At 52.1% G+C, this 13,164-nt stretch overlaps 2 protein-coding genes across 5 annotated transcripts; one reads left to right on the forward strand and one right to left on the reverse strand.

Moving 5' to 3' along the window:
• The first annotated feature begins 368 nt into the window (after positions 1-368).
• On the forward strand, positions 369-5,285 carry GNPDA1 (glucosamine-6-phosphate deaminase 1). Its single transcript, XM_041398065.1, has 6 exons — positions 369-617; positions 691-792; positions 2,129-2,311; positions 2,867-3,051; positions 3,633-3,807; positions 4,077-5,285. The coding sequence occupies exons 1-6, from the start codon at positions 494-496 to the stop codon at positions 4,172-4,174; spliced, it is 867 nt and encodes a 288-aa protein (XP_041253999.1). The 5' UTR covers positions 369-493; the 3' UTR covers positions 4,175-5,285.
• Positions 5,286-6,175: 890 nt separating this feature from the next.
• Positions 6,176-12,850, reverse strand: RNF14 (ring finger protein 14). 4 transcript variants are annotated; one of them, XM_041398062.1, is made up of 10 exons: positions 12,705-12,850; positions 12,333-12,461; positions 11,621-11,802; positions 10,960-11,111; positions 10,141-10,668; positions 9,202-9,430; positions 8,331-8,503; positions 7,706-7,836; positions 7,041-7,123; positions 6,176-6,363 (listed from the first exon to the last, which is right to left on the reverse strand). In XM_041398062.1, the coding sequence occupies exons 3-9, from the start codon at positions 11,772-11,774 to the stop codon at positions 7,063-7,065; spliced, it is 1,428 nt and encodes a 475-aa protein (XP_041253996.1). In that variant the 5' UTR covers positions 11,775-11,802; positions 12,333-12,461; positions 12,705-12,850; the 3' UTR covers positions 6,176-6,363; positions 7,041-7,062. The 4 variants fall into 4 exon arrangements, with proteins under 4 accessions (XP_041253996.1, XP_041253994.1, XP_041253997.1 ...); XM_041398060.1 differs by lacking the exon at positions 6,176-6,363 and having other exon boundaries at positions 6,515-7,123; XM_041398063.1 differs by lacking the exon at positions 6,176-6,363 and having other exon boundaries at positions 6,515-7,123; positions 12,716-12,776.
• Between the last annotated feature and the right edge of the window lie 314 nt (positions 12,851-13,164).

Genomic DNA, 13,164 nt, shown 5'->3' on the forward strand with positions numbered 1-13,164 from the left:
TCCGCTCCAGCCCCGCGCTCCGCTCCAGCCGCTCCGCTCCAGCCGCTCCGCTCCGCTCCAACCCCACGCTCCGTTCCAGCCCCACGCTCCGCTCCAGCCCCACGCTCCAGCCCCGCGCCCTGCTCCAGCCCCACGCTCCAGCCCCACGCTCCGCTCCAGCCCCACGCTCCAGCCCCGCGCCCTGCTCCAGCCCCACGCTCCAGCCCCACGCTCCGCTCCAGCCCCACGCCCTGCTCCAGCCCCACGCTCCAGCCCCACGCCCTGCTCCAGCCCCGCGCTCCAGCCCCACGCCCCGTCCGCGGGGCCGGGCCCGCCGCTCCCCGCCCACCCTCGGGGCGGCCCGGGCGGCGCCTCCCGGCCCGCGGAAGTGATCCCGGGCAGGGCGAGCCGGGAGGAAGCGGAGGTTCCGGACAGGGGTGATCCGCGGAGGCGGCGGCGATCGCGGGCACAGGCGATCTGGGAGGCGGCGGCGGCGATCCCCGGCGGCCCCACCATGAAGCTCATCATCCTGGAGAATTACTCGCAGGCCAGCGAGTGGGCGGCCAAGTACATCCGCAACCGCATCGTGCAGTTCGGGCCGGGCCCCGGGCGCTTCTTCACGCTGGGGCTGCCCACAGGTGGGTGCCGGGGGGCGGCCGGGCCGGGGCCGAGCGCGGGCCCTGCCCCGGCTGAGGCGGCCGCTCCCCGCAGGCAGCACCCCGCTGGGCTGCTACAGCAAGCTGGTGGAGTATTACCGCAACGGGGACCTCTCCTTCAAGTACGTGAAGACCTTCAACATGGACGAGTACGTGGGTGAGTGCCGCAGCCACCTGTCCTGTCGCCTTTGGCCCTGCCCGGGAGCTGCTGGGCTCTTATCCCGGCAGAGCCTGGCGGTGCCCGAAATCCACCTGTGCAGGTAAGAGGGACAGCAGTCACAGAGTTACAGCATCAATATTCACAGAGTTACAGCACCAACATTTCACAGAGTTACAGCATCAATATTCACAGAGTTACAGCATCAATATTCACAGAGTTACAGCATCAACAGTCACAGAGTTAGAGCAGCAATATTCACAGAGTTAGAGCATCAATACTCACAGAGTTACAGCATCAACAGTCACAGAGTTACAGCATCAATATTCACAGAATTACAGCATCAGTATTCACAGAGTTACAGCACCAACATTTCACGGAGTTACAGCATCAGTTAGAATGGAAAAAACCTCTGAGATTGTGGCGTCCTGTGACCCCACACCACGGTGTCAGCTGAACCATGGCTCTGGGTGCCACGTCCAGTCTTTCCTTAAACACCTCCAGGGAATTAGCAAAGGGGGACAATTTGAAAACCTCTGGAAGAAATTTGAAATTTTTCATAGGTTTGAAAACGTATGGACAAAGCTGGATGCTGGGTGGTGCCCAGTATTGCACACACTGTTACAGACACTGCTGTGGCTGCACTCAGGCACTGAGCAGGCAAGAACAGCTTATCACTGCAGGCTCAGCGTGCAGCTTTACTTCCACCTTTGCTCTGGGGTTATAAAGGTCCCTTACAAAGACCACTGTGTCCCCTGAGTGCCCTCTGGTATCTTCTGCTGAGTTAGCAAAGCACTGCCATTGCTGAAGTCACGGTGAAACAGTCTCCTCAGAAGAAATAGATCCAAAGGTGAAAAACATACAAGCTAAATATTTGCTAATGCTAATTTTATCCTGGTCAAGAGGGGTTTTTATTCAGTGAATAATCCCAATCAAGAAGCATCAGGGAATAAGCAGTCCAGTGTGGGTTTACAGCATTCAAGGGAGGTAAATATGCAATAATTATACAATAATTATTATTTCCCAGGCTTCTGCAAAGCTTTTTAATAATTCTTACTAACATGAAATAGAAAAAGGGTTGAAAAGGTACTGACAGATGAGGCACGGCACACACCTGCTTTTTGAACATCTGTTGTGTATTAATATGGGCATGTGTCTTACAGGAGCTGATTTTATTTCTGGTATTTAGGGAAATAGAAACAACTCTGAAAGCTGAGGGCATGACAAAGCACAGCAGTGCTCTGTCACCAAAGCCACTGCAGGGCTGTGGAAGTGCTCTGTTATGGGTGATGCTGTTCCAGCTGGCCTCAGTGCTGTGTGTTCTGTTTGTTACCAGGTCTCCCGAGGGATCACCCAGAAAGTTACCATTCCTTCATGTGGAATAACTTCTTCAAGCACATTGACATCTCACCAGAGAACGTCCACATCTTGGATGGAAACGCCCCTGATCTCCAGGCAGAGTGTGATGCATTTGAGGAGAAAATCAAAGCAGCTGGAGGCATCGAGCTCTTTGTTGGAGGTGAGAACCCAAGAGCAGCAGCCTCTAAACCCTGTCCCAAAGCTGTGCCCGTCCTCCCCAGCTCTCATTTATTGCCAAAATTGCTCACTTTCAGTGCATGTGCAGTGAAATCCGCCCCACAGTCCGTGGCCCTGGGCACTGCAGTGTCCTGGCAGCCTTGTCTCCCCACCTCCCACTCCCAGCTTTAGGTCCTTCAGTGCTGTCAGTGACCTGTTCAGGAAGTGTTGGCAGGAGAAATGGGAAGGGCTAGAGCTGTAAAAATATGAGGTATTTATCAATTGTCAGTGGCAACAGGAAACTGCTGGGAGTAGCTTTTCCCATCCATTTGTCATATGATTCTGCCACCGACTTTGTCATTGTCCCAGCGCAATCAGGGCATTGCCTGGTGGCTCCTGAGGGGGCTTTGCTGTTGTTCCTAGCAGACACAAATCTGAGCTGGAGCAGAGGAACTGCAGGGGTTTTCCTCAGCTCTGTTCCCAGGAGCACTGCTTCTCCTGGGAGAGCTGCTGGCTCTGCTGTCACAGCTGACCCTGTGCTGCCACTGTCCCTGTGCAGGTATCGGCCCCGACGGCCACATCGCCTTCAACGAGCCGGGATCCAGTTTGGTGTCCAGGACACGAGTCAAGACCTTGGCCATGGACACCATCCTGGCCAATGCCAGATTCTTTGACGGTGACCTCTCCAAAGTGCCCACCATGGCTTTGACAGTTGGAGTAGGCACTGTCATGGATGCCAGAGAGGTGAGGAAATAAGAAATGGCTTCCTGCAGTTCCTCTGGAGCAGCCAAAGGTTATCCTGTTACGGAGCAGCCATGTGTCCTCTGGTGTAGGGTATTCCTGCCACAGAATGCCTGACCCTCCTGTCCTCTGGCATCCTGCAACACCACAGAGAGGCTCTTGCTCCATCTCTGCTGGCACTTGTGTTTGTGTAACCCTGCAGCAGCTGTTCCCCCCAGGGAGCCAGGAAGGTTTGGGAGGGTGTCTTTGGTTAGCAATCTCACCTGGAAAGTAACTGCAGAAATCAGGCTGAGTTGATGTCACACCAGCAGGTCATGAAAACTGTGGGACCACTTTTACTGCAGTCTGTTCTTGATCTACGCTTGTCAAATCTCAGCGTACAGGTGCCCAAAGGATCATGGCAGTGACCCACCAGGCTGTGGTTTCGCTGGGAGCTGAAGCAGCCAGAGCAGCAGCAGCAGCACAGAGAAGTGGCTGTGGGGAGGGTGACAGGGGTGTCCCCATTCTCAGCTTGGCAGGGTGTGCTTGGGCTCTCCCTGGCCCCGCTGCCAGGCCCTGACTGCCCTCTCTGTCTGGGGGTGCAGGTGATGATCCTGATCACGGGAGCCCACAAAGCCTTTGCTCTGTACAAAGCCATCGAGGACGGTGTCAACCACATGTGGACGGTGTCGGCCTTCCAGCAGCACCCCAACACCGTGTTCGTGTGCGACGAGGACGCCACGCTGGAGCTCAAAGTCAAAACAGTGAAATACTTCAAAGGTGAGTGTTTGACCAGGCCAGGCAGCTGCTCTGTTACATTTTTAGGAGCCACGAGCCACGCTTTGCAGAGGTGTTGCTGAATAAGTAACTGCCAAAGGAGTATATTCCTTAAATATACCACAGCAGTATGTGTGGAGGTAAACGCTTAATGCTTGGTGTGGGAGCAAAGGCACAAGGACAACAGTAATGTCTAATTGCATTAGCATCCAATGAAGGAGAACTTGCCTTTATTATGTCTACTTAAATTGCCTTTTGACTCTCTCCATCAGGTTTAATGCTGGTTCACAACAAGCTTGTGGAGCCCTTGTACAGCATGAAGGAGATGGGAGCAGAGAGGAGCCAGTCCAAGAAGCCATACAGTGATTAATGTGCTGGGGCAGTGCTGAACCAGCTGCTGAAAACAGCTGGGACAAAAGGGAATTGCTGCAGAAACTGATCTCATGTTTGTTTTTAAATTAGCAGAATGATCTTGTGGTTCCTTTTATCCATTAAAGAGACAGATGCCAAACACCTGCCTTAATTAACCAAAGGAGGATGGGATCCAGTGTTCTGTGTTCCACAAACTTCTGCCACCAACTCATTCTCTGAAGGAAGTGAAGAATGAATTGTTTGATCTGTGAACTGGCTGTAATCACAGACTGAAGGCTGCAGAACTGAAATGTGAGGATAAAAAGAAAGCACAATGTTTCAGAAACAAGTGGGTGATAACTCTGGGGTGTATTCCTTGCAATTAGCACAAGTATCTCCTGTTATTGCTTCGTCCTCCATGAGACATTCTTACATTAGAATCCTGGAAAAGAGGATTGTCCAGCTGGAGAAGGGAAAGCTCAGAGCTGCACCCACAGCCAGGAGAGGGCAGCAAGAAGATTATGGAGCCAGGGGGAAAAGAAGGGACAGTGGGGTGGGAATGGAGACACAATGCCCACGTTGCAGAGGACAAAACCCCACTGTGGGAGCAGCCAGGCAGTGGGACAGGGTCCCCACGGGGCAGGTTCCCTCCTGAGGAGGCTGCCACGACCTGACTGCACAAAGCCCTGGCTGAGCCCTGCTTTGAGCCACATGTTGGACTTGAGACCCCTGAGCAGAAGAGGCTCCAGCAGCATCCCCCACTGGGGTCCAGGGTGCAGCTCAGGCACCCGAGGCTGTCACTGTTCTCAGGCCCAGGTATGATTTGCTGTGCCTGGTGCTCTCTCTTCTCCAGAATTTTCCATTTCTCTGAGGAAAAGCCAAACCAGCCCCAAAGGAAACACTCTTGTTCCCACTGGCTTCAGCCTCTGTTTAATTACAGACACCCCACACAGGTGGACAACAGCCAAGACCCCACCAATTCTTAAATGTGACTCCTGGGACTTCTGTCCAATGCTCTCACACAAGGGGCAAGAAAACTGGGCAACATTTATTTTCTTTATACAGAAGTTTTGTAAGTTGTTGATCTGTACTGTAACTTTCTTCAGTAAATGTTTAATTTTTTAAAGGGTGACATTTGACTGTATCTGGTGCTCGGTCTCAGTGTGCTCATGGTAGCAAAGCTGTGCTGGAGGCAGTTTGCTGGGAAGAGCTCCTGCTGCTCCCCCCTTCCTTGCCCAGTGTTTGCTGGCAGGTTTTCCTCAGAGGGAAAAGCAGGGCCCTTGGGGTGGCAGGGCACTCTGCACGCATTAAATGGCACGAGAGAACACGTCCCTGCCAGCTCCAGGTGGGAGCTCTGGGCTGTCCCATTCCCAGGAGCACCTGGGGACACTGTGCTGCCAAATCCATGCCACAAGGAAGACAAACAGGGACACTGTTTACCATCTTAAAGTGAATTTAGTGCATGTGAAAGGTGCAAGAAAACAACTCAGACCATACACAATGTACACTTCTCCTAGACACTGACCTAGAGATTCAGCTGAGGTGAGACCTGCTCTTCCATCTTTTTAATCTCTGTGCCAGTTCCTCCTGTGCACAGGGAACTGCAGCACCACTCCTTTTGGCCACACATCCCAGGATAAATTCAATCTCTGTGCCAGTTCCAACAGTGCAGGCTCCTCCTGTGCACAGGGAACTGCAGCACCACTCCTTTTGGCCACACATCCCAGGATAAATTTATTAACTCTCAGTCAGAACTGAGTGAGCTGTGATCACCTCGAGTTCCTGAGGAGGCTCAGCTCCAGAGCTTTCCATCCAGGCCCAACTGCTCTTGAGCACAGCACATGCAGCTTTAACTTCCAAATAAACTTTTAGACTGTTCTGCAAGTGGAAAAACTTGTAAAAAATCGGTGTTTGCCTCCAGTAATCACCTTCATACTCTCCAAACCACTTGCTGAGATTTTAGGGGGAAAAATTTGGTTTCTGAAATAATTTGAAGTGCAAAACCAGTGGAAATAAAGGATCTAGTCCAGAAGGAAAAGTATCAACCATCAAATTTCTTATATGAAGAGTTAATAAAGAATAAATTACTTCATCAACTGAGAACACAAGGTAATTGTCAGTGTCTTGAAGAATTCAAGTTCATCTCTTCCTGATACTTTTCACCCTCTCACTGGTCACATCCTCAGCTCACTGCCTTGGCACTCATCCCTGCCAAAACAAGGACAGGCAACGTGAGGGGATCCAGCAGCAGCACAGGGAGTCACCAAGCTCACAGAGATCCCTGGGAATGGCTGTTGGTCATTCTCTGCCCAAGCTCTCAGGGATGCAAAGGCTCAGGCACAGCAGCCAACGAGAAGGGTTGGGGATAATCAGCTTTAATGTCATTAGAAAGTAGCAGGGACAGAGCCAGGAGCTGCTTTTCAGAGAAGCACATCAGGAAATTCATAAAAGCAACAAACTTTGTTGCTGAATACAGAAGAAATTTTCTGTATTGTATCAGAAAACTCCCCCAGTCCAAGCAGCTCCACCAAACCACCCCAAACCCCACAATATTCACGATCCAAGGGTCACTGTCCCTACAGGAAACCCCCAAAATACTTCCAGGATTTGAGGCTTCAGTTTTGTCTGTTGGCTTTTAAAAAATGGGCACCTCTTGGTATATATTTTTTCCAATGGTTTTCCAATTTCTGACTTTAATAATGGACATGTTTGTGTGGGCATTCCATGATGATCCTGATCCCAGGATGGGGAAAGGTCTCCTTTGGTTTTGGCAACAGGCTCTGAGGTGTGAATGTCCTGCAGTGCAGTTACCACTCTTCTGTCACACAGTGGAAGTGAAAAGCAAACACAGGACACACAAAAAGCATCTGTTTCTGGTTTATCACCTTTTGGTGCTGGAGGAAGTTACTAATCATCATCTTCCTCTTCCCAGAACTCCCCACTGTCGATGTTAACGTCTTGAAACAATCTGCAAGACAGAAAATCAGTGATACCAGGGCATAAAAAAGTCAAATATGTTTAAAAAAGTATCACCCTAAATGCAACAACGGTACAGCAAGTTCCCCTGGTTTTTTCAGTATCACCATCTGTGCCCCATGGAAGGGACAAGAGAGGCTGCCACTGTCCCCCTGGTGTGACCTGCCTGTCACCTGTCCCCAGCAGCACTTCTGACCCTTGGCTCTTCCCCAAGGGAATGTCAGGCAATCCTGCAGCTCCTTAAAGCAGCTCTTCCCCAGTCCTCGAGCTGCTCCTGAGCATTGCCAGGGAAACCCTCAGGGAAACTCAGCACAGAAAGGGTGAGGTCATGACCTGACCAACAAAAATCAGGAATAGGCTCAGAAAACTCCTCCAGAATTAAACTAATAAAACCAAAGTTCTCAAAAAAGCAAAACCAATCCTGAATCACTCCTGACTTTTACTGTTAGTGCCAATTATTTGAGAGGAGAAACCGTGCCTTTAGCTGTATCTACACATTTCAGGTAAGAATCTGGGAGAGACTGTGAGGAGAAGCAGCAAGCTGCAGCAGTGCAGGGGTCCCTGAAGCACCGACCTGTTGAAGCAGGGCAAGGAGCGGTTCTCAAAGTGCTGGTAGGGGCTGTCCTGGGACAGGGAGCCCATGCAGAGCCAGCAGAAGTACTGCATGCACACTGTGCACGTCATCTTGTTACAGCCATCCAGTTTCTGGGGGGAAAAAAACCAAGAAATGGTGGTGACAGAAACCCACTGTGGCAGCCCTGAGTCCCTCTCTGCCAACAGCCCCCAGCAGCAGAGCAGTCAGTGAGCACATCCCCCACACACTGACATTTCCACTGGGAGCTGGGATCCCAGCACTGGAAAATGGTTAGAACACTAAAAATACCAGAAATCAGTATCTTTCTGAAGCTGGATCGATTTCCTAGCTCTAGGGTAAACCAGAGGTGGCCTGAAACACCAGGAAAACAAAAGAAATGCAGGATCTGTTCAGTGGGGGAGCCTGACCACCAGTCACTGTTTGCACTCCAGTCCTTGGGATCCACGAGTATCACCTCACCTCCTTTTCCATGCCACACAAAAATGGAACTTCTCTTAGTATTTCCTAGAGATTTCCTCTCCCTAGAGGCTCCAACACACCCAGAACTGCCTCCTTGTGGGTTATTTTCTGTTCCATGACTCCCAGCCTTTCCCTCCTCACTCACCTGAATGGGGGTCCCACAGCAAGGACAAGCCTTGGAGTTCTTTTTCAGCCATTTCTTACTCTGCATCTCCTCCAGGGCTCTCTGAATCACTCTCTTGCCATAGCGTTGTTCCAAAAATCTTTTAGTTGCCTCATCTGCTTTTAAATATTCATTCCTCACATCGATTAATTTCTCTGGGGGGCAAAATCAAACAAAACCAGACAGCTTTTGTAAGATACTAGATTTAAAAGTCCTGCTAATTGCAGCACAAAGATTCTCAAAGAACAATAATGTCATGAATTAAAAAGCAAGAAAACTATTAAAATACATGATAATATTAAAACTACTCTGCCCCAACATTCAGCAGTTTTACACTGTTTTATTATAAAAGAGGTCTATTGATGGAATTAGAACAATGTAAAATAAACTGAAAAAGATGATAATATTAAAACCACTCTGCCCCAACATTCAGCAGTTTTACACTGTTTTATTATAAAAGAGGTCTATTGATGGAATTAGAACAATGTAAAATAAACTGAAAATAGATTTTTTTTTTTTTCAGACTACATATTTAATGAAATTCTGTCACAGGATTTAAAGGCCAGAGAGGGAAGCCTCCATCTGATTCCAGTATTAACTCTGACAATACAAAGCAGTGAAAATATGAAGGAATTCTTCCCCTGCTACAGCCTCTCAGCATCTTGACAACCAGCAGCTTAGGGAGCTCCTGAGCTGAGGAGTCTCACCAAAGGAATATTTAATTGCCAGCAGCAGCCCTCCTCCAAACGACTGCACCTTCCACAAAGCTCAGGGCGAGGAGCTGCCTCGCCCAACCCCGGACTTTGCCAGGCAGGATCCAGCTGGGTGTGGAGCCCAGGGGGAGGTGACTGACCTGCAGTGACCTTGCAGGGGGACACCCCGTGGTAAGTCATCTTGCAGAAGGTGCAGAAGGCGTAGTTGCAGCAGGAGCAGATGCCCATGGTGCAGCCTGGCTCCTGCATCACGGGGGTCTGGCAGCCAGGCCGGGGGCAATACACCACGTCAGCCATCAGGTCCAGGCTGGACTGCAGCAGCAGGCGGTCGTAGCGGGCAAACAGCTCCTCCCCAACCAGCTCCTTCACCTGCCAACACAGCCCAGGCAGGCAGCACGTCACCAACACAGCCAGGCCCTGGCACAGCCTGCCCAGAGCAGCTCTGGCTGCCCCTGGATCCCTGGCAGTGCCCAAGGCCAGGCTGGACAGGGCTGGGAGCAGCCTGGGACAGCGGGAGGTGTCCCTGGGACAGTGGAAGGTGTCCCTGGGACAGGGGGAGGTGTCCCTGCCCTGGCACTGGATGGGCTTTAAGGTCCCTTCCAACCCAAACCAGTCTGGGATTCCCTGATTCCTTGCAACTGTAATTCTGAGCCTGTCAGTCTGAATTACAGTCAGTGAAAAGGTACCAAGAGCTGGGATGAATCCACTTTAGATTCTCCAACAGGTCACAGGGGGTCAAGGATCTGCTCCCAGGGAGAACAGGGACAGGACAAGAGGGAACAGCCTCAGGCTGGGCCAGGGCAGGCTCAGATTGAACATCAGCAGGAATTTCCCCATGGAAAGGGTGCTCAGGCACTGGAACTGCCCAGGGAGCTTTGGAGAGCCCATCCCTGGAGTGCCCAAGGATGTGGCACTTCATGACACAGTTTAGTGGCATGGTGGGACTGGGTCAAAGGTGATCTTGGGAGGACTTTTCTGACCCAAATGACTCTGTGACTGACAGTGTAGAGCATACAGAGCCACGCCCTGCACTCGGGCTGAGTTCCAGAGCTGCACAGAATTACCTGGACAGGAATTACCTGGTCTGGAGTGGCGACAGAAGAACACTTGGGCTCGGGGCAGTTGAGGCAGTGCACCTGCCCATCCCTGATCTGGATCTCAAAGTAGTCCTTGAGGCAGGCCTTGCAGTACACGTGGCTGCACCCCACGAAGCGCATGCACTCGCTGCCCAGCTTCTCACAGAAGCAGATCCCGCACGAGTACATCTTACTGTTAAAGCACTTCCTCCTCTGCGCCTGGTCGAAGTCCAAGATCTCCCTGATCAGACTGGACAAGGACTCCACATCCTGCACAGCCCTGGCATCCATGATTTCCTCCTCAGCTGTGGCAGAGCATGTGGCACCCCCACAGTCCTCCCCAGCCTCGAGGGGTCCCGCTGGTGTCCGGCCCTGCCCCTTCCCCTGAGGGCACACTTGCAGCTCATAGGGTGATGAAATATTCAGGTAATTCAGTGTTTCCTCCTTCAGAAACTGCATCCAGGCAAACAGCACCACGCAGCCTCTGTTCTCTTCCCACATACCGTCCAAGTGCTTGCAAAGAGCGCTGAGCTGGGAAAGACAAAGAATTCCTGATTTCAGGAAGTTTGTAACTCCTCCCTGGGCTCCTCCCCTCACGCAGTCGTTAGTGCAAACTTGCTTTCAGATTCAGCAGTTTTTATGCTGAACAAAATACTTCTCACAGATGCAACTTTTCATTCCTCAGAACAGTAATCAAACGAAAACCAGCAAGAGACAAAAGAAGAGCCAACTGAGGAGCAATGTCATTGTTTTTTTTCACTTTGCTTAGCTGTTAATTATTAACTTACTCAGCAGCCAAAATGTAAAAAATCCCCTGCAAACCTGGGCCCGGGAGAGCCATTTCCCACTGAGGGTGAACACGGGCGGGGAGGTCGATGGGTAGTCAGGTGGGAGCTCAAAATTCAGCACCAGGGGAGGCAGGAAGCACACGGAGTACTCGAAGCCACTGCTCTGGAGGCTCTCTGTGGAACTGCCTGAGCCAGGCCACCGAGGCACAGGGAGAAATAACAGAAAAATTAAAATGAACCAACTGCTGCTGCTTCTGACAGCACCCAGTGTCTGTTAATTTGATGTGTTGCTGGGGTTAAAACTATTTGTTCCGCCCTAAATAACAAAACTCTCAGTGCGGTAAAATGTCAAGGGTTGAAGGTCAAGGTTGTGATTAAAGCAGTTAAACAGCAGCACTGTGAAATGTCAGATTCTGCACAAACCAGGAGCCTGGAAGCACACATCCTCGGGGGAATAAAAACCCAGTAAATGAACTTGATTATTCTGAAGAAGAGCTATTACTCATCTGTGATTTTAGTGTTTACCGAGGGCGTTCTGTGGATCAGGATTAAACTTGTCAAGCACAATCCCCAACAAGCAGAGCAGAGGGTGAGCCACAGCCTTGTCCATTCACTGTTCCCTCAAGTCACTCCCCAACAACCACCTGAGCCTGGCAAAGCCTCCCTTGGGATAAACACAAAACATCTCAACTCACCCCTCACAAAAACTTTAAAGTCTTGAGGCAACTCCACACAAATCCTTGTTTCTCCTCCTTGGGCAGACTCTCCTCTCTTAAACTCATCCTCATCGTAGATGCTGGCCAGAGCCAGCAGCTCGTCCTCCTGAGCCTCCTTGTCCTCTGAAGACATTTAACTTTTCTGTAGAGTTGCCACCACCCTGCAACATCAACCAAGTTAATGCATCCAATTCAAATGATCAATTCGAGGCAGCTGTTTTATAGCATACTAAGCTTTAGAAAAACCCAGGTAACCAACCTAAAACAATGTGAAATATAATTAAGGTATTTTACAGGTTGAAAATAATATTGGTAGCTTTATAAAATTGTTAAAAATCCCCAAGAGAATATTGAAAAGTCAGAAAGCAAACTGTGTGTTATTAGGTAAAGACAGCTTTAAAGCAGGAAATAATGAAATACGGAGACAGGGGACACAGGGACATTTCACTGGTATTTGGAAGAAAACAGATCCCCAAAAAACACAGCAGAAATGAATCAGTAACAATAGCTCTTGTGCAGTGCTCTAACGCAAACAGGGAAACAGTCGCATTTGTGATTGAAAATATCAGAGAAAGCTTCAAACCCCGCACAGACATCTTGTAGATGCACTCGTGGAGCATCTCGGCTCCACATCTGGGGAAATAAAGCCAGTTTGAGGCTCTCTATAATTGCAGCCAGTTTGCTGAGTTACCTTTCGAGCGAGAGCAGCGCGGAGGCAGAGCCGAGGAGCCGCTCCCTGCGCATCCCTCCAGGGCCGGACGCTTCTCCTCCCTCACGGCAGGGGCACGGCGCTGCTGAGGGACACACCCGCCTGGGGCTGCTGCGGACAAACAAACACCACCGGCACCGTCAGCACGGGCCCGGGGCAGAGTCCCCTCGCTGCCCCGTGCCCGACGGCTCGCCCAGGGCTTGGGGTTCGTTTCCAGCCGGGACCGAGCCGCGGGGCCCAGGCCCAGCTCCGGGGCTATGGCGGCTCCGGCCGCTGCCACCGCCGCGCCCCGGCCTGGCCCCGCGGGGACAGCCCGGCCGGGCCCGCCTCACCCGCTCCTCACCCGCTCCTCACCCGCTCCTCACCGGGGCAGCCGCGGCCGGGCCGGGGACAGCGAGGGGGGCCCGGCGCTGCCCCTCGCGGAGCGGCGGCGGGGAGGGAAGGGAAGGAACGGGAAGGGACGGGAAGGGACGGGAAGCGGCGGCGGGCGGAGGCGGTGCCGGCCCGGCCCCGCAGCTCCCCCGGCGGCTGGGAGGGCCCGGCCGGCCCAGCCCGCGGTGCTCGGGGCCGCTCCGGGCCCCGCCGGCCGCCCCTTCCCCGGCAGGCACGGAGCGGGCACCGAGCGGCCGCCTCCAGAGCGGTGCCCGGGCACGGGATGGGCTGCCCGGGAAGGGGCACGGTGGGAGCGCTGGGTGCAGGAGCAGGAGCTGGACTCACTGAGCTCTGAGTCGCTTCTAACGCGGCGCATTCCATGGCCGTGATTCATTACAGGGAGCTTAAACACACCCACCGCCCCACCCCACGAAGCCGCAAA

Source organism: Onychostruthus taczanowskii, unplaced genomic scaffold (assembly GCF_017590055.1).
Source record: "Onychostruthus taczanowskii isolate IOZ18803 unplaced genomic scaffold, ASM1759005v1 scaffold14, whole genome shotgun sequence".
Taxonomy (NCBI): Eukaryota; Metazoa; Chordata; class Aves; order Passeriformes; family Passeridae; genus Onychostruthus; species Onychostruthus taczanowskii.

Excerpts from the sequence above, each read along its gene's own strand:
- GNPDA1 (XM_041398065.1), top strand. The coding sequence starts at position 494 with ATGAAGCTCATCATCCTGGAGAATTACTCGCAGGCCAGCGAGTGGGCG. Across the intron at positions 2,312-2,866 it reads CATCGAGCTCTTTGTTGGAG|GTATCGGCCCCGACGGCCAC; the intron begins GTGAGAACCCAA and ends GTCCCTGTGCAG. Across the intron at positions 3,052-3,632 it reads CTGTCATGGATGCCAGAGAG|GTGATGATCCTGATCACGGG; the intron begins GTGAGGAAATAA and ends CTGGGGGTGCAG.
- RNF14 (XM_041398062.1), bottom strand. The coding sequence starts at position 11,774 with ATGTCTTCAGAGGACAAGGAGGCTCAGGAGGACGAGCTGCTGGCTCTG. Across the intron at positions 9,431-10,140 it reads CTGTCGCCACTCCAGACCAG|GTGAAGGAGCTGGTTGGGGA; the intron begins GTAATTCCTGTC and ends CTGTGTTGGCAG. Across the intron at positions 7,837-8,330 it reads GCTGTGGGACCCCCATTCAG|AAACTGGATGGCTGTAACAA; the intron begins GTGAGTGAGGAG and ends TTTTCCCCCCAG.